Raw genomic sequence first — 20,515 nt, forward strand, 5'->3', positions numbered from 1 at the left:
GTGGAACTGACAGATCGTAATCTCCAATAGATAAGGCAATGTTATCAGTAAAGGGAACCAACCCTCTAGCACCAGAGAATCCTTGGGTGTTCATGGTCTCGCCTGACATCTTAAATTTACCTTCCTTTATGCAAGACCGGGTCGCCCCGGTGTCAACAAGGAATGTCACCTATCGTTACCTCTATGCGTGGTTCCTCCGCACTATTAGGTGTTACTGACAGGATGGGACACACCAAGGCCGTCTGTGGGATGTCCTATTGGGGGTACAACGACTGGCCATTTCTGGTATAAGGGTTATGTCCCAAAACCGTCACCCTACCCAGTTGTGTTTGTGGTGTTTGGGGTTGTTGTGTCATCGCTACCTGTTGTTGTGGCAGTGTTTGGGGCTGTTGTTGTGTTAATTGTTGTTGTTGTTCATTTCCTTGTTGCAACATTTGCTGTTGTGGTATGCCCTGCTGTACCTGTGATGGCCTTGATTGTCCCTGATCACTCCATGATGGTGTTCCTGGTCTAACTCTACACGTGCGTGACATGTGCCCCAATAGTCCACAGCTCCAACACACCGGTGGTTCCCTATTCTGCCATGGAAAGCTCCCTGTGTTGTCCTGGTATACTGGTTGCCCTGTGGGGTAGGAATTTCTAAATCCTCCCACCTGCGGTTGGGTGCCATATCCGTACCCTCTCCCTCTCACAATTTCTCCTCTCCCCCTGTTATAATTATAATACCCAGCTGCTGACATTGGGTATCCTCCTCCCATGTTGGGCGTGTATGGTTGGAGTTGCGGCACCTGTTGTGTTGTAGTCTGTGAAGATAGTATTTGGGAGGAATCTTGTGCAGCCACTACTTGTGTGGGGCTTAGGGTCGTTGTTGTAGGTGTAGTTATTAATGCCCCTTCCATTGTGTATTTAGTAAGCTTTTTCTGTACTAATTTAGCCTCTTCCGTTTTCCTGTCCTCTTCCTTTTGTTTCATTTTTCCTTGCCATGTCCTACAATGATGCACTATAGTCAGTTGTATTTCGGGCCATGGTTTTGCTTCCATTCCCACTGCTTTCTTTAGTTGTTTCTGAACTCCTTCTGGGAGCCCTTGTACCAGTATATGGTAAAATATTGCTGGTGTTTTATCCCATTGTTCTCTAGTTTCCATGCGCCACTTCTCTTGGATTTCCTGGATATAATCAACAGGATCTTCGTTCTCATGCATCTTGCGGGATGTAATAGCTCCTATATCTGATGTGTCTGGGTACTGTACCCTTAGTGCCTGCCATAGTGCATGTCTGCAGTTTGCGAACAGGGCCCCATCGTGCGATGTATTTGTTATTGTTACCCCATGAATTCCCGCTCTCTTCCAGATGTCATCCGCTCTATCCCCTAATATTGATATTAAAAGGCCCTTTACATCTCCTACTGCCAGCTTCTGTCCTGCGGTGTGTTTTTCCATTTCATATATCCATTTACCCGCACCTCCACTTAATGATGGGAGCCTACATTTGATATTTTCTTTATCGGTATGCTTCCAAGGAACATACTGTGGTCTAACCCCACCTCTCTCCAACAGTGGCATTAAATTATGTTTTGTTTCACCCTTTGTGTTCCATAATATTGAGTCCTCACACCCTTCCTCCTCTTCTCTTTCTTCCACATTTTCACTTTCGTTTGTATTTCCCCTGCTCATACCTCTTTCTTCTCCATCTTTTCCCCTTCTTTCATCTTCCTCTGTATTTAATGTGGGCATGTGTACACCTCTTTCCTGCCTGCGACTAGGGAGGTCTCTAAGCCGCCATGTATAGGGTGTCAGTTTGTCTGTGAACGGAGCTAGTTTTATTTTGCGTAACGAACGTGAGGTGGTTGAACATGTAGGGTGCGATAGGGGAGGGTGTGATGGGGATGGGGATGTTGCGGCCTCATGTGCCTGTCTTTCCTCTATTCCTTTCTTTCCCTCCTCACTTCTCTCCATCTCATCCTTTCTCCTACTGATCCATGGTGAGTCTAGGTTGGTCCGGGTGATGTATAGTTTATCTAAGCTTTCCCTTTCACTGTTTCTTCCTTCATTTTTCGCTCCCTCTTCCTCACTACAAAAGCTAGTCATAAACGGCACCCCCCACTCGGTCTTTTTCCCCTTGATCGTTACTGTATGTAAATCTATTAGGTCCAGTTCTCCTCTTTCTCCTTTATCAACCGCTCCCCTTTGTGCTGATGTTGTTGCTACTTCTGTGTCATCATATACATCCCTCCATGCTCCACTCTCCTTTCTCCTATCTCCTCTTTCTCCTTCATACCTTTCCTCCATCTCCTTACTATTTTCCTCCCTTTTCCTTTTCAATTCCTCCATCACTTCACTTCTCATCTGTTCTAATATTCTTTCATCCTCTTTCTTCCTTTCCCATTTCGCCCTTTCTTTTTCTACTATACTCTCCATCACCCTCCCTTCTTCGTATTTCTTAATTGATTCTGATAGTAACCTCCTCCTCCATATTGCCATTTCTTTTTCTTTTTCTTTTTCTTCTTCTTCCCTTTTCTTTTCATGCAGTACTACTCTTGATACCCTTTCTGCTGCTACTTTTACCCTGTCAGCTTCTCTCCTTTGCTCCTCAGTTTGTTCCCTTATTTTTTCCAATTCGTTCTTACCTTCTTTCCTTTTCCTCACTCTCTCTCTCTCCTCCCTCTCAAGCTGCTTGATCAATTCATTCTGTTCATCCCTTAATTTTGCTAATCGTTCCTCCAAAACCTCTTCTTTTTGTCTTAACAGCTCTTCCCCCCTCAATTCACTCTCTCTGGCATTATCCTCGTCTGTTTTCTTTACTACCTCCTTCTCTTCTCCTGTTAATGAACCTCGTAATTTTAATAATATCTGTGCAGCTACCCATTCATCATTTCCGATTGCCACAGTCTGGTCTTCTCCAGTCCTCCCCTCCCCTGCTGGTATTTTCCTGTGAGCCACATATGGTGGAGGGCTGTATACCGGGTTCGAGTATCCCTCAGCCGCCCTTAACTGTCCTCTTTCTATTTCTCCTAATTCTCTTAAAGGGTACAACCCCCCTCCCTCTGTTTTTTCTCCCATTGCTATGGGTATATCATTGCTCGGTTCCTTTTTTATTTCATCTGCTTTATTATTCTTTTCTTCTCCCTTACCTCTGTTTCCCGTGTTCTTTGGGTCCTCATTCCCCTGTGTCCCATCCTCTCCTTCCTCCTTAATCTCTGTTTCTTCTGGTATTTCCCCCATGGTGAATATTCCATTTGGTCCTGGTCGGGACCCCTGGAACATCCTCCATAAGTTAAACACCTCCACGTGGTTTGCCAAGTTCTTCCCTTTATATGTATTGTGCAGATGGTTTAATAGTGAATGCTGGGCATATGATTCAAAGCTACCGTTAGGCGGCCACGGTGTTAGCATTTTGTTATCCGTTCCCTGGGTCCATTCTATGCTATACTTAATCAGTTTCCTATGGGGTGGCAGTGTTGTGCCACCCCATAGGAAACTGATTAAGTTTAAAGGGTACAACCCCCCTCCCTCTGTTTTTTCTCCCGTTGCTATGGGTATATCATTGCTCGGTTCCTTTTTTATTTCATCTGCTTTATTATTCTTTTCTTCTCCCTTACCTCTGTTTCCCGTGTTCTTTGGGTCCTCATTCCCCTGTGTCCCATCCTCTCCTTCCTCCTTAATCTCTGTTTCTTCTGGTATTTCCCCCATGGTGAATATTCCATTTGGTCCTGGTCGGGACCCCTGGAACATCCTCCATAAGTTAAACACCTCCACGTGGTTTGCCAAGTTCTTCCCTTTATATGTATTGTGCAGATGGTTTAATAGTGAATGCTGGGCATATGGATCAAAGCTACCGTTAGGCGGCCACGGTGTTAGCATTTTGTTATCCGTTCCCTGGGTCCATTCTATGCTATACTTAATCAGTTTCCTATGGGGTGGCAGTGTTGTGCATATGTATTGTAGTGGCGTGGTGAGGGTGTTCCCCCACCCTCCCGATCCTGTTCCGTATGACATAGTAGCGCTCCACTTGCTACCCTCCTCTAATCTGGTATCAGTTTATCCCACTAGTAGTTTACAATATACAGCCTTATATCGTTACCTGGCCCCGTAAGTTTGGGGGCTTGCGATAGTCCGCTTAAGGAAAATTATAAAAATATAGTATGTTACATCTGTAGATTTTCCTCTACCTTTTTTCCTTTATACAACACCCTTACGGCCCCCTGCGGCCAAGGCGTACGTAGCCACCTGCGGCTGCATACCCTTTATTGCGTTCTTATACAGTCGTCCTGTTTTCACGTGCTCCTCCCCCTTCTACACCTGCCGTGGCCGGCGTTCTCCGTGCGCAGCCACGTTCCCCGTTTCGCCTTTCCTTGATCAACTCGTTTACTCCGTTTCCACTCCCTTACCACAGTTCTCTTCCCCACCACTCTCAAAACGAAGATGCCTCGTGCTTGTGATATCCTTTGAAAACCCTACTGGTGACGTCACCGATCTCGTAGAGCTACTGGTAAGTTCTTCATATATTCTTTAAATCCAAAATACACCTGCAATCTACCCCCGTTAACCCCACAGCTGTCCTCCTGTCACTCCTGGAACAAGGTAATCAAATCAACAATATAATCGGACTGCGCACGCTGCGTCGCCTCGCGTGTGATACGCCCCTCGACAGGAGGGCTTAACCAGCCAATTATCTTCCGTATTGGGCAACTAACTAGCTACCGCCTACAGGGAAACGTCATCTACCTATCGAGTGTCTTGCTCGAACAATAGGGATCCTCATCTACTCATTGACCAATAAATGCCAAATCGTAGGAAATCACACACACACACACCCTTACACGTAGTCGCGACCTAGGCCAATCGGTGTCTACGAGCGGCCGCACGTGATGTTTTCGTGCTCCGCCCCCTTCTCTCGCGTGACGTAGTCAACTGCTCTTGCGCTTGTTCAACTACCATTCATTCTATTTCTAACACTAAATTCTCAAACCTTCGCCGTTCACCTGTGCAACACCTCCCACCTCCCGTATTTAATTCCTCCCCCCTCCCTCACAATTTCACATTGTTTGTTGTGCGTGGCATGCTCACCAGGTTCTCTTGATGCGGGGCCGCTCGACTGCCTGCACCCCTCCAAGCGGCTCGCCACCTCCCCTCGTCTGGACCACGTCTGGACACTCGCCAACCGCGGGCGGGATACTTCTCAACCGGCTCCCGAGGGCCAATATCCGGATTGCACTGTCCGGTCTTCTCGCAGTTCCGCGATGGTCCTGTAGTCCTAAGAAGGGGGCGACGGCAGAGGGGGCCGCGCCGCCGGGCCTCCTCGCAACTGGAGTGTTCGGAAAAAATAAAAATGCCGATCTTAAACAGATCTCAGCAGTGCCTCCAACTTGTTGGGGGGAAATTCTGCCGGGGTCGGCCGGGCCGTCCGCAGACCTCCGGGCAGGGAGGCCCCAACTCCTCCCGTATATCCCAAAAGAGATAGAGTATGAGACACGCACAAGAAGCAAGGTGACTCTGCTGTTTATTAAACACAAACGGCAGGGATGGGTCAAGGATCATACGCGTCTGACCTGACACACACACAATCGTGGGGCTCGCAGGCCCTTTTTACTGTAGTATGACGCACTACTTGCGTCACTTCGAAAGTTAACAAAAAACCTATTGCCACTCTTAATTGGTTTCTCGAGTGGTAGAGTTAGTATAGCATACGTATAGAGAATAATATGAGTGGACAAGGGTTAGTCAGGTGATATATCTGGGATGTCCCTACAATTAGATACATGAGAATTGTTACATGAATACTCCTAATGATTGGTTACTATTAATGGCGTCAGTGATAAGAGCCCCATGTTCTGATTGGTGTGCCCGTGAGCTTCCCAGCCTGGGACCATCGCTGTTCCCAGCTCTCGGTGTACCTGCAATTTGCAACAATGTTTCACTATGGGTACATGCAGACAATGTGAAGACTTATTCATGAGCTGGACGGCCGACTACTCCCACTGTCGCAGATGTCCATTGATCCTTTCAAGTGTATCTGCCAGTGTCTTGTAACAAGGGATCCAGACGCCTCCTTCCTCCTGGGCTTGGCATCTTGTCAGGTTCGGCTTGGTCACGTGAGGTGGGACCGTGTTTGAGGCAGAATTCTGCACAATTAATATTGTTTTTCCACTGTGTGCCTGGTTTAATTTGCAGGTGCGACTTTAATGTTGGTGCACGGCGTGCGAGGTTGCAACATCGTGCCCTTGATGGTCTGCTTTTGGAATGTGGGTTTGCAACATTACGACCTTGGCTGTCTGCTTTCGCCAAGCTCATTCTGCAGGATCAGCAACCTGACTCTTGTTCTGTTAATGTCCACGGGAGCTCTTGCTTGCGGCCTACTTAGGCCTGGTGTATAGGTGGAACCGTTTGGTGCACAGGCGCTTTAGGTTATAGTCTCATATTGTCTTATGACCAGTATCGTGTCTTTGTTATAATTCTCATTATGGCACCTAGGTTTAGACGAAGCGTAAGCAAGCTCTTTAGATGAGTTCATGGTGCGTCTTGCGTTTCTGCATTTTGAGAGCCTATGTGGAAAATAATAAAGATGCACGTCCGTGAGTATGTCTGTTGCCTACGTCATAGCACTGAGTATATGCTTCGTGCAAATTGGTGCAGGAGTGTCCAGTGTGTATATTGGCACAGGTGTGCTATCCGTTAGCTAGGTCGTCATGGCATCTCTAACGACTTATAGGTTTTAGTCTAGTTGATCCATGCCGCAGGCATCGGCATGGGCAGGGCGGGCTGCTGGGCAGGCAGATGGACACATCCGTATGTTCCTGTACCAGGGTATTTGGTCGTCTGGTAGATGGGCAAACTCTTCTCGTGGCGGGTGCTTGGGCCGTGAACCTTTAGGCCAGGCGCGAGAGGGGGAAGATGGGAGCCTGTTTTTCCATTTTCCCACTTCAGTTACTTAGGCAATTGATTGCACACATGTTGCAGTACAACCCCCATGAGCCACACAACATATATATAGAAACCGAAAAAACTGGCATTCGCTGAATGAGCAAGCCATCTGTGATGCAAAGGCTAACATCATAGGTGTGAATGCAAACTACCCTGGATGCACCCACAGCAGCTACATATTACGCCATTCCCCCATCCACTAGGCAATGGTATGAGAAACGTTCAGCAACAAGTGGCTCATTGGTGAGTATCAGCCAGCGCACACACAAAAACACAATGATTGGGGGCCAAATCCAATACAAACCACCATACAATCACATACCATAACAAAATATGTTTGTCATCATTTACAAGGAACAGTGCATACCCGCTATCACCATTCCTGATGACGCCTATCTGAAATCCCACCACACCAGTGAAGGCCTGCTACAATGCAGCCCACATTGCCACCAGAGGTATAATCAAGCACACATTTGGAGAGCTGAAATCACAGTCCTGCTGCATGGACCATTCAGGTGGATTACTATTGTATGCACCAGCTGTGTCATGTAAAATAATATTGGCATGTTGCATCTGGCATAATATAGCCACACTTCATGCCATATCAATAGAGGTGCATGAGGGGTTGTGGCCGCAGCCACAGGCAGTACCCATACCATTAGCAGGCCAAAGGATGAGGGGCCAGCACATACACACTCACCTTGGCCAGACATACTTCACATGAATAACATCCAGTGTGAAAGTCACACCATAACCACATCCTTGATGGCCTTTAGTGTTGAAACATGGCAAATAAAGTTGGCCCATAAACAACTACCTGAGAATGGCAGACCCCGGTATACTTGTTGTGTGTGCCTCACACTTGAAAAAACATACATATCCACATCCTACGGAGAAAAAACTGAAAACATGGGCATTGTCCTTCATATTACACATTGCATTCCCAAAGTCATTCACACAAGCATACAAATACAGACAAGAAGGTCACTTGGCTACATGGATCAACTAAAAAGGTAACATGGACATGACCCATCAAACAATGTCAAAGAGCATGGCACATCATCCCATATTTAGTCATATCCATTACCAGTTATTGACGCATGAACCCTCAATAAATACATTGTAAATGACTGATTGTATCCCTGATAATAAGCATGTACCATTTATATGCCACTAAAAGCCGACCCCATCCCCTGGTGGAGGGGCCATAGGGTTCTGCGGGCCAGGAGGTGCCTGTGCAGTGGGAGAACGGGTGGCAGCAGCCACCCAAGACTGCTTTGTGCCAGCATGAATGCCACTCCAGAACAACAATGCATGTGCAGCTGGTAGCCTGATGTGGGTAGGTCAGCTCCCCATCACACTGTGTGGGCTGTGGCTTCATCAGCAGGGTCACGTGACCACAGGTGCCTCCACGGTACCATCTTAGGGGCTGATCATAGGGCACCCGTGGCCTGGGGCCACAGTGCTGGGGGGGGGGGGGTAATCCCCTATCAAGGAAGTGGGCTGCAGGGCCAGGGAACATTGCTATAGTAGGCGTTCTTCATCGCATCGGACAGTGAATTAGCACACAGGGTGGACTTCGCCCTGCACCCATCCATTAAAATACAGCATAACTCACACATCATGAACATGACTCTCCATGCATGTCTCCTTCCAGCCCTTGTTACATCCATGTGATAAGTGATAGTGTACCTCAGGGAGGACATCTGAAGTCGGCGATGCTCCCTTGAGGCCTCCAACTGCTCATGCAGGAGTACACCCAAGTCTGTCATCTCCTTCCTGTGCTGTTCCCTTGAGGCTTTCATCTCCTTATGCAGGCAGTGCCTCAAGGCAGGGACCTCACCACGCAACAGTTGGAACTCCATGCACATTGTGGTATTGGATGTTATGATCTTGTCTGCCAGACAAACATGTCCCTCCCGATCTCCTGCATGACCTAGCCCTGTTGCACGAATTCTTGTATCACCTCCTCACCTCCTCATCCCAGTCATAGCGGGAGGCAGGCATATGTCCCCCATGTGTGTGTGGCCAACAGTAATGTGATGAGACAGTGCATCCCTGTCTGAGTGTGTGCACGAGCATGGGCTTCGGGTCCACATGCATCCTGCACCCAGTACACACGTCTGCTGCCCCCAGGATGGGTGTGGGCAACATTGCAGGCACAGTGCCATCGGAAGTGGAATGGCTCACCACTGGCAGAGGCACGGTCACCTGTCCCCCCATCTGGCTCAGTTTCCTCTTAGATCTCAAGGAGAAATATGTGGTTGAGACGGCTGAGTAGTGGTTGTTCCACCATCTTCCTCAATATGGCTTTGACATCTGCATCACCAACCTCCTCTGATGATACCTGTGCAGGCATGCTAAGGATGGTCTGCAAGAGCAGCAGGTTCTCACCACACACAGCAGCTAGGCCACTGCTGGTGCCTGGTCGTGCAGTCCCTGATGACTCCTCTGTCACATGCTCCCACTCTGCTGCAGAATCACGCACAAAAAGACAGACAGCAAAAGTCAGGGCTCTATCCTGATATATATGTATGCCTCACATAAAATGCATACAGAACAATCGCCTACGCACACATCAGACTCCAAAACAGGCCATAAAGTCCTGTTCCACATCCAAGACAATCATAGCAGGAGCACCATGGCACCCCAGAGAACCCGAATCAGACAGACATGATTCCAATGTAAAACTGATGAGTGAGGAAAGGGGTATCCATGCAACTTGGACATGTCATGTAAGTCATCATATATTCTAGTGATGCAAGTGAAATATCCCATTCAAGCAGACATCCTCAGTTTGCCATCAAATACCTAGCAGTCATGTCATTGCCAGCAGAAACGGATGCACATGCTATAATGTGCATGTATGTGTTGACGCCAGTATTCACAACTGTGACCAGCATCATGTAGATACATTGACAGAGCAAGCTACAAATGGATGCTGCATCTGCAGAGTCAAACAGCAGACATATAGCAGGTGTGGTATGTGTTGGCAATGCAAAATGTTCTAATCAATGGGACATGAAAGTAGGTAAATGATGCAGATAGGAGGCTGGATCTCAATGCAATAACAACAACAGATAACTGCTACTATTGGTTGATCATTTCAATTGTGCAGTCACAAGAATAAACATAAACCCACATCAATGGACATATATACAAAAAGCACATTAACAATGCTTCAAGCCTACATACCTATATGTATTGTTTTTCTCTAAACATCTCTGGGTGCTCTATCCCCACCAACATTATCCAGATGCCATTAAATACATTTTGTGAAGAATAATGCAGTAAGAAGTGACTGTTATATTTGCTACAATGTTGGAACTATGTGACCTCTCACCCTGAAGTGTTTGTTAATTCACATTCACTCTGGCCATTTTGTTCAGCTTGGTGGGTACCCAGTGGTCAGTATTGATGACACATTGTGTCATGTTCCACCTTGCAGTGACCAGCCAGCTATTCCACTGGGATCCCTGCCAGGGGCAGGGACCCATGTGGCCCACAGCTTGCTCTCACTTCAGCGCCACTCTGGCCTCAGGGCAATTCAGTGATGCCTGCACTGGGGAACCCAAGCCAGGTGTGGGGTGGTTGGCTTACTGCCTTCCTGTTGCACACATACCGGTCCAGGGGGGCATCTCCCAGCTGCACCACACAACTGCTATCAGAGGTGGATATTTCTCATCCACCATTGTGCCCCCACAGAATGTGTGCTGATGGAGAGAGCCAAGAGACAAATGTATGAGTGAACCATGTGCCCTATTTTCTTATTCCAGCGGGATGCATGGGGTTGGGTTGTGCAGAGTAGGGGTACACCTTGTGTGTGCTAGTCCTTTGAGGTGGATGCGTGGGTGTGGGGTTATGTGTGTGGTGTGGTGATTGTTGGTTGTACAGTGAGTAGGATTAGTACGTATAGGTGCACTTTTTATGTGGGGTGCTCAGATTGGTGGGCGCAGAGGGTGTGGGGAGTTTGGGTGTATGTACACTTGCATGGGGCTCAGATTTGTGGGTGTACAGGGTGTGGGAGATTGTGTGTAGGTGAATTTGCATGGGGGCTCAGATTGGCAGTTGTACAGGGAGTAGGAATAGTGGGTGTAGGTGCATTTGCATGTGGGGGCTCAGATTGGTGGGTGTGCAGGGTGTGGGGAGATTGGGTGTAGGCACACTTACATGGGGGCTCAGATTGGGAGTTTTACAGGGAGTAGGATTAGTGGTGTAGGTGCACTTTGCATGTGGGGAGCTCAGTTTGGTGGTTTTACAGGGAGTAGGAAAAGTGGGTGTTGTTACACACTGCATTTGGTGGGGGGGCGCATGTTTGTGCCACTCCTGGGACTGTTAATGGTTGGTATGAGTGCAAGTAATGGTGATTACTTGGGAGTCCTCACCATGCAATGTGTAGCTTTTTCATCGCATCTGATGTCACAGGTCACATTCTGCCCAATACGTTCTTGGTTTGCAATAGGGGCATGTTGTGGGCGTGTCAGGTGCAATTCTGTTTTCTTTGTACTGTAGGGCCCCATAGCACTTTCTTCGGTAAATCACCACCTCGCATGATGCATTTACGCCATGCAATCCTAGCGCACGCGCATGCATTTTTGCACACACTGCACGTTTTTCTGTAAATCAGGCCTAGTGTCTATCTTAAACAATAACACCCAAACATAATCTGTAGTTCCCTAGCCAAGTAAATAGCTTCCTATTTACTCTATACCTAGGCATGCTTTAGTAACGACATAGCAGGGAGCATCAGTGCCAATGTTTGGCATGTGCTGAACTTTAGACATTTTTTTCACCGGAAATAACAGATAGTGACATTTTGGAAAAATATAGACCGCGTAAAGGCAGTCTGGAATCTATATGGCCCCATACTTTTGGTGTGGACTTGATGTACGTTATCCATGCTTTCAGCTAATACTGGATTAAATGAAGAGTGCCACATTTCTTAGTAAACACTATTAGGAGGGTTTTCAATGAGAAAAGTAACAAACATTATGCTTATCAATTCTGTTAAAACCAGGATTGTACTGTAATCTTTAATTTGGGAAACTGCCTTTTACTGACTCACTTTGGATATATGGAGCCCGATTTTGCAAATAACGTTGTTTCCTGTGTCTCACACAAACTTTTATGGAAGTTGCCGCTCAATAACACATATATTACAGAATGAGATTTGCATTCATGGGCCAATGGTTCCTATTATTTCACACCGCACGAGCAGTATAGCTTTTACTGCAGGACACATTTGGTAGAGAGGTGTGTGTGCTAATCCAATAACTGCTTCCTGGCTTTATCTAATATGTGACTGCAATTACTAATGTTCCTGGGAACACTCATCAGGCTGAACAGCTTGTATATCAATAGCACAGCATCATTTGCATGCTATATTTTAAAGTCATTATAAACAGCCATATATTAAAGTACACATAATTATAATTTCCTTTACAAGTAAGTGCAGTCTTTTCTGGAAGCCCTGCCCTCGAATACCTCTTCGTAACATGAGCAAGTATGCACCTGACAATGCACAATGCCTTTCTTATACCCAAAAGCTAATAGGCAAATATTGGCATTTTGCATAAACTTGATGACCTTTGATGCACAAACTCTGTAATCTAAAGTACAGTTGTATAATAATCAGGATGTTATCATAATAGGTTGCACATTGGCCGTTTGAAATATTTTAGACATTTTGATGGCACAAACGTGTTTTTTTTAATCAAGTTGTTTTACTGTGGTATCACCTCATGTTAGCAAATGCTGTCTTCAGTTGGCATTGAATTAGACCAAGGGCCTCATTACGACCCAGGCGGTAAGTTACCGCCTGGGTCGTACCTTTACCACCATGGCGTAAACTACGTTTACGCCATGGTGGTTGGCGGACTTACCGCCCCATTCCGAGGTTGGCGGGGCGGTAAGTCCCCAATCCCCATTTACCCTTCCCCATTCCCATTTTTGCCCCATAGGGCATAATGGGAGTGGGAAGGCGTTAATTACGCCACCGTAAATTACGGTGGCGTAATTAACAACAAGGTCCCTTAGCGCCATGGATTTTAACACCTGCTAAAAGCAGGTGTTAAATCCTCCATGGCGCTAAGGGACCTCGGAATCAGGCGGTAAGGGTCGGCGCTGTTTACGCCGCCGTAAACCCCTTACCGCCTGGGTCCTAATGAGGCCCCAAGACAGACTCTTACTAACTTTAATTTAGACATGCTGCCTCCTGCCTGATATAAGCAGTCTCAGTTATAATAGATGTTGATTACTAGCAAATCTTTCATTGATTCATTGAAAGCAACATTGTTTACTAATATAAACGTATAGAGCAAGGGAAGGATCATTATTGCGGGATAATGACCCACCACCAAGTTATGGCTGAGGCAAAACTGAGGGCTGCAACTTGGGGAAGGGCCATTATCCCAAGCAATAATGACCCCTGTCGAGGTCTGTAAGGCTATTAGCACATAACAGTAATAGCAATACATGGTTTGAAGCTCAGATGTTGAAGTGCAACACGTTTGTTTAATAATGAGAAAGTCAAATGGCAAACTGAGGTAGTAAATTAAATGCGGTTTTATTTTGCAGTATTTAGATAAGACGCTTTTCTTCATTCCTTAAGCAATTCAGTTGGAAACTGGAGCAGGTTTAACATGATCATGCATTAGGGGTTGTGTAAAAGTAAACCATGTCTTTATAAGAAAGCAAAAGCATTTTCCCATGTTTTAGATTTATCTTTTGTGTACTAAATAGGATGTTGTGAAAAAATGGTTCTCTTCAAGAGGAAGTGTCTTATTGAAAGACATCTTGCCTGCAAATCACATTATTTCCCTTTCTGCTTTTGAGCCAGAATGTTCAGAATGCAGTTAATAGCAGTAGTTATGGACTGCACTCTGAACATTATGTTTAGATGACAGGATGTCAATAATGATGTCGATTTGCTGATTAAAGAGATGTATTCTGAAAGATGTGTTCGACAGTCGTTCCACATTAGGGACAGTGCTTTTCTGTGCACCACACAGTACTGCTGTTCTATTTATAACAATCAGCTAAAGGAATCATGCAATGCACTGCTTGGGTTTCATGGGTGATGATATAATCTCTACAAACTTGTACATACTATATCTGCCTTCCAGAAGAGCACTAAATCGACAATCCATACACATTGGTTGCTCATTTACTGCAAGTGCCATTTTTCATATTTCTATGTCATTTCTTCTTGCAGACTCGTGAAGAGTGGCAGTACGTCTTCCTGATTGCGGCATTAGTTCATTATGGAGGTGTGCTTTTCTATGGGATATTTGCTTCTGGTGAAAAGCAGCCGTGGGCTGATCCAGAACAAACGAGTGATGAAAAATGTGGCTTCATTCATGAAGATGAACTTGCTGAGGAAACAGGAGACATTACTCAAAGCTACATAAATCATGGCACTGCAAAGACTTACGGTGCTACTACCGAGGCCAATGTAGGATGGCCTAATGGATGGGAGAAAAGAGAAGAATTTGTACAAGAAGAAGCACAAGAGCCATACAGCTATAGGGAAAGAGAGGACTATTCATAACAGAACTAAATAATATAAATACAAATATATTTTGTAGTGTTTGTGATTTTACGCATTGTGGCCGTTTGCACAAAAATGTGGTGTAAACATTAAACACATTAAAACGCAGACTTTATTGTAAAAAAAAAAAAGAAACACAATGTTACCATTGAAGTCAGTCTGTATAATTTGTGAAACATTCCCTTGGCAATTCAAGTACATCATTTCTGAAATCATTAGAATGTTTTTCTTTCCTGGTCCAACCCGAAAATGGAAATGGTTAGTTACAGTTTGCACAAACAACTAACACAACCAAAGCACAACAAGCAAAAATGTCACATCACGGTGTGACTAGCCGGCAATTGATGATGCACTAACACATTTCTGAAAGCTTTGAAAAATTGACTGTGTTCAATCTACATTTTTATTTAATAAAGAACTCAAAGTACGTTGAAATGGCATCAGTTTGGAATTTTCTAGCGGGATCAAGATATCTGTCTAAGCACTATAAAAACTATGTTTTTATTACAACTACATTGTTGGAGAAATGTTTGTTATATGTAACCACAAGACTTGAGAGGGCATTTATATAAAATGACACTGGGTAAATATGTTGCTTTTTTATGACATCTATAGTCATTAAACGATCTATGCACTAAATTGTGCGTGTGACAAAGCAAATTTGCAGAAATTGCAAAAGGATGCAAAATAGGATTAAACACCCTTCTTTGCTCATGATTCACTTACCTTGTTCAAGAGATTATTTAGGGTAACCTTTCAAACATAGAAACATAGGACAGACACCAGTGCAGCATTCGTAAAACTGTATTTGGAAGGTTGTTTTTGGTGTGGTGCAAACAGTTCAGATATAATCTGAAACTAATTTTGACTTTAATATTTTTTATTGCACCTTCCAAAATGAAAAACTAAATTCAATTGGTGTTTGAGAAACGTTTGTAAAGACAACATGTATATATTATTTTGTATTCATGGTATTTTTTAATGTTTAACTCTTTGTATATTTTACATCAATACTGACAATGTGGAATCAAAGACAACTATATTAGGAACAAAGGAAGCTAATACTGATATGACCGCAATGCCCTTCTCCTCAAATCACTGTCCGGAATTAATTTATGTCTTATTTTTCCAATGTAGCTTTCAATAAAACAAATCTTTATATGCTCTGATACACGGCACATGTATCATTTTACCAACAAATTAATTCTGCAATTGCACTGTAAACTGTATATTTTTAGTTTTTACAAACCAGTTTAAAATCAAAAAGCGTACACAAGCATTAGCATTTTTCTACATTGTAGGTAGTATCTAATGATACTGTAAATTAATAGTTCACATTAGATGAAATAGAAAATTAATATAACTATCTGCAGCAGTGATCACCAGACAAAATGCCAAATGAGTAACTGAGATGCTCAGAATAAACAAATGGTGACAAACAAGCTGTGTGATTAAGGACCCTCATCAATTTCTATGTTGCATATTGTATCAGTTCTTGACATAACTTAATATTACTCAATTAAAATTGCAACATTGGTGTATCAAGCAATAAGTTCATACATTATCACTCAATACATTAACTTCATTTTCGCTTATTGTATATGTTTTAGATTGCTGGGACAAAACAATGTTGTCAACAGTGTCCATTTCATCTTAATGTGAAAAGAAAATCTCTGGTAAAGATGCATATCGCATCAAAACAATCTGATTATTATTAATGTATGTAAGTGGTTTCTTCAGGATTTCGGATATGTTCTTTGTACTGTCCTAGGCAACGATTGTCCTGCCTCTGCAATACACATCTTAAGAAATAAAGAACAAACGTAAATTATACTTGACTTTAAGGAAAACCACTCAATTATATTTTGCTTTGTGCCTCAAAGTGATGTAAAATGTGTTCATAGCTCTTGCTGTGTTTATTGAAAAGGTGTGGACTGTGTCACTCTGTTTCTGCAAAAAGTGTTAATAAAATGCTCTATCCTTTTATAAAAACACAGTAGTTTATTTGATCAATTTGTTATATTGATGGACATGAAAATGCCTATTTTATTTCCATAAAATAAAAGATGGTGGCAAAGAAACGCCCTGAAACTGACATCAGACATCAATACAAACTAAACATATATTTCATAAATGTTGCTCATCCTCCTCACTTCTTTGTGTATAATTTTCCAGACATTTAAATCAAGTATCTAAGCATTCTATTGTGACAAAGCCCATATTTTCCTGTTCAGTTAGTATGCTGAATTGCATGAATTGAATGTACATTTTTACAAAATGAAATAATGGAAAATATGATGAAATTCTTCCCGTTACATATTTCACCTTTCCCGAGAAAGTACACCAGCATATTTTCTAGCTAAAATACTTTTTTTGTTTTGGATTCATGTTCCCATTTCTCATTACAAACTTACTACACAACATATATTTGGATGTAACAGGCTCCATGTATATACGTTGGACATCATAGAACTCAAAGACTTTGTTTCTTCCAAAATGAGGGTAATATCACCATTTTATTATATAAGCACTAACAAAAAGTGACTTAATCTGCCTACCTTTCTCAGATTTAAGAAAATATGAGTGTAACGTGTCATTATACAAGACAGTTATAGTGCATACAATTATGACACAAATTTAAACTGTTTTCTCCTTCAGAGGCTTAGGGCCTGATTTACAAACAGATTTCAATGGGACTTTCCCATTTTAAAACATTTTTGTAAATCATTGGGGCTCAGTCAGAAAACGTTTTATGCAATACAAAAAAGAGTTAAACTATAACTGAAACACTGTCCATTGCTGTTTCTGCTACACGTGAATCTGTATGTTGCCCATCACATCTTAGATTCTAGATTGCTGCTTAATTGTATTCTTAAACTTATTGCACCTTTTATAATATTTTTTTATATGAAATGCTAGTTTTACTCCTGTTTGTTCACACAGCCTTTATAATTTGATTGCACTTGCACTTTACCATTCTGCTGCTATAGGAACCCAGTCCTCTTTCTTGCTCGACTGCCAAATGCAGTCTCGTACATAAAACAAGCTATGACGTGATCCCGCTCCAGTTGAACTATAACTGAAACACTGTCCATTGCTTTTACTGCTACACGTTAAACTGTGCATGTTGCCAATCCTCTTTTAGACCTTAGATTTTAGATTGCTGCTTAGTTGTATTCTTATCCTGATTGCACCTCTTATACTACAGCTCTGGAAACTTCCCAGACATGGACTTCCCTCTTCACCTTCAGTAAACATATTTAAACTGGAGCCAATAATTGATGAGGTTACCTGGAAAACTCTTCTGAGTCTGCAATCGGCCTCTTCCCTATATGCGGTTCCTCTCCACATCGTGAAAGCTCTCCCTCAAAGGGCTATTGGAATGTTAACCAATGCACTGCAGCACTCCTTTTCAATGGACATAGTTCTGACTGTTCTTAAAAACACAGTAGTCCTGTAGTCCTGCCCCTCTTGAAAAGAAATACTCCAACCTTAGAGTGCCTGCTAATTACAGGCCCATCTCTTTGCTCCCAGTAATGATGAAGTTCATGGAGGCGGTGATTATCCCCACAGCTCTCTAAATTCCTGGAAGAAAATGACTGCTTGCACCCTCTTCAATCTGGGTTTCACCCCAAGATGGCAACAGAGTCTGTAATGATATCGTTGGTAGAGGATCTTGTGCTGCTTCAGGAGCGGCGAGACACTGGAGTACGTATTCTCCTGGATCTCTCCACAGCTTTTAATATGGTTGACCATGAAATCTTATTGACCAAGATGGGATTATGGGACCTCTCTTAGCATGGTCCAGATCATTCCTGGAAGGCCGTTCTCAAACCGTCTCTTTTCAAGCATGTTTTTCTTCTCCTGTGTAACTATCTTGCGGAGTCCTGCAGGGGTCAGCTTTGTTTCCTCTTCTCTTCAATCTGTATGTCCGACTGTTGGCTGACCTCATTGCAGAATGTGGAGTCCTGTTTTATTCTTATGCTGATGATACTCAGCTGGTATTTCAGATGTACTCCTCCCAAGCAGCGCCCCCTAAAAAACTGTGAAACTGCTTGGAGAAAGTAGGCAGTGGATGTTGGCCAATTGGTTAAAACTAAACCCCCCCTCCCTTCAGCACTGGCTAGAAGTGCCCGGCAACTAACTAAAGATAGGCTCACACCCTACCTGTTAGTACTCCAGTGAGCCAGAAATTATTGCCATTGTGTTCAAAACAGTCATCTCTCAGACAGTTGACACCATTGCCCCACGCACTTTGAAAAAAGTGAAGCGCTCCAAGCATTCTAATGTCTGGTTCTCCAAAGAACTACTCGAGCTTAGGGCTAAGAAAAGGACAGCACTATCCCATTGGAAAGCAAACCCTAATGACGCCTCCAAGTCGATTTTTAAGATTACATCCAAAGAATATAAAACAGCCATTATCAAAGCAAAAGCCGCCTCGTTCAACTCAAGGATAGCAAACTCAAAATCAGGAACTAAGGACATTTTTGCCATCTTCAGGGAGTTGGAAACCTACATCACCCTACCGCCAACACTCCACAAATATGAAGATTGGTGTAATAATATCCAAACTGCTATGCTGGACAGACTCAACATGCTCCAGAATAAAATCTTAGCCCATCAGCAGGCCCTTAGTCACCATATATCCCCATCACAGACTAGTACTGCCGGTGACCCCCCCCCCCTTTGCCTTCAAGGATTTGAGCAAACAAGAGGTTTTCGCTCTCCTTAAATCAATTAAACCTTCCTTCTGTAAAGGGGACGCATGCCCGGCTCAACTTATTAAAGATTGTGCCCTTCCCCTTGTCCCCTTCCTCACAACTTTCTTCAACGCCTCCTTCCAGTCAGGCCATGTCCCTACTGGTCTCAAGGAGGCATGGGTACACCCCCTCCTTAAAAAGTCAACACTTGACCCAACAGTCCCAGGGAACTATAGACCCATTACGACAGTCCCTTTTCTTTTGAACATTCTTGACAAGGCAGTTTATCTGCAAATCCAAAATGTCCTGGAGGCCAACAACTTGCTGGGCCTAAGGCAGTCAGGGTTCCGTCTTGGGCACGGAACCAAACCTGCCCTCCTAGACTTAAAAAATCAAATGGAGGATTTAAGAGATGCAGGAAAACCCACCCTCCTACTGCTCCTTGATTTTTCTGCAGCGTTTGATTTGGTGGATCACAATACTCTGTGTCACCATGTCTCCACCGCTGCCAGCTTCTGCCCTACGGCCATTTCTTGGATCACCCTGTTTCTTCAGGAAAGGGTGATGAAAGTGTTCTCGGACTCAGCCTGTGCCAACCAAAGCTTCATTAAATGTGGAGCCCCACAGGGCTCATGCATCTCACCCACACTATACAAACTGTTTACCAGACCACTGTTCCATATACTGGACGCCTTGGGAATCACATACACCAACTATGCTGATGATACACAGGTCATCAGCTCCCCAACGGGGGACTGTGAAGCCGATATGGCTACCCTCAAGTCCATATATTCCACCATCCAAACCTGGATGGCAGAAAACTGGTTATGCCTTAACAGAGACAAAACCTAGCTTCTGCTAATTGGATCTCCTGCCACCCTCAGGAAACTGAACAAACAATATAGCTCCTTTACAATTGACCATTCGTCAATCCCAGTATCACAAGCTGTAAAGACCCTGGGGGTCTACCTGGACTCTGACCTCTCTATGAACAGACAATTCAATGCCATTGCATTGACCTTGGCCTATCACGCTAAACAGATCAACACAGCCAGACCCTATCTTTCTGAACAAAACTGTCAAGAGCAATAATAGGCTTGCGATTAGACTATTGTAATGCCCTCTTTCTAGGGATATCCATCAAAATCCTTGCCAAACTCCAGACAGTCTAGAACGATGCCCTTAGGGCAGCCACTGGCATTTCCAAAGGGAACACATATCTGAAACCAGGAAGCAAGTTCACTGGCTCCCCATTAATGAAAGGATAGTCTTCAAATCTCTCGCCCTAACACACAAATGTGTCCACAACCGGGCACCACTGTACCTGGCTCAAAGAGTTGTTAAGC

General features: G+C 44.0%; 1 protein-coding gene across 1 annotated transcript in view; it reads left to right on the forward strand.

Moving 5' to 3' along the window:
* SLC17A6 (solute carrier family 17 member 6) overlaps positions 1–16,461 on the forward strand; it is a 404,271-nt gene extending 387,810 nt beyond the window's left edge. The window contains exon 12 of the mRNA XM_069623494.1: positions 14,134–16,461. Coding sequence (XP_069479595.1) covers positions 14,134–14,469 — 336 coding nt within the window. The 3' untranslated portion in view covers positions 14,470–16,461. The remainder of the gene's footprint in view (positions 1–14,133) is intronic.
* Positions 16,462–20,515: the final 4,054 nt, after the last annotated feature.

Source organism: Ambystoma mexicanum, chromosome 11, assembly GCF_040938575.1.
Source record: "Ambystoma mexicanum isolate Mex_15411 chromosome 11, UKY_AmexF1_1, whole genome shotgun sequence".
Lineage (NCBI taxonomy): Eukaryota > Metazoa > Chordata > Amphibia > Caudata > Ambystomatidae > Ambystoma > Ambystoma mexicanum.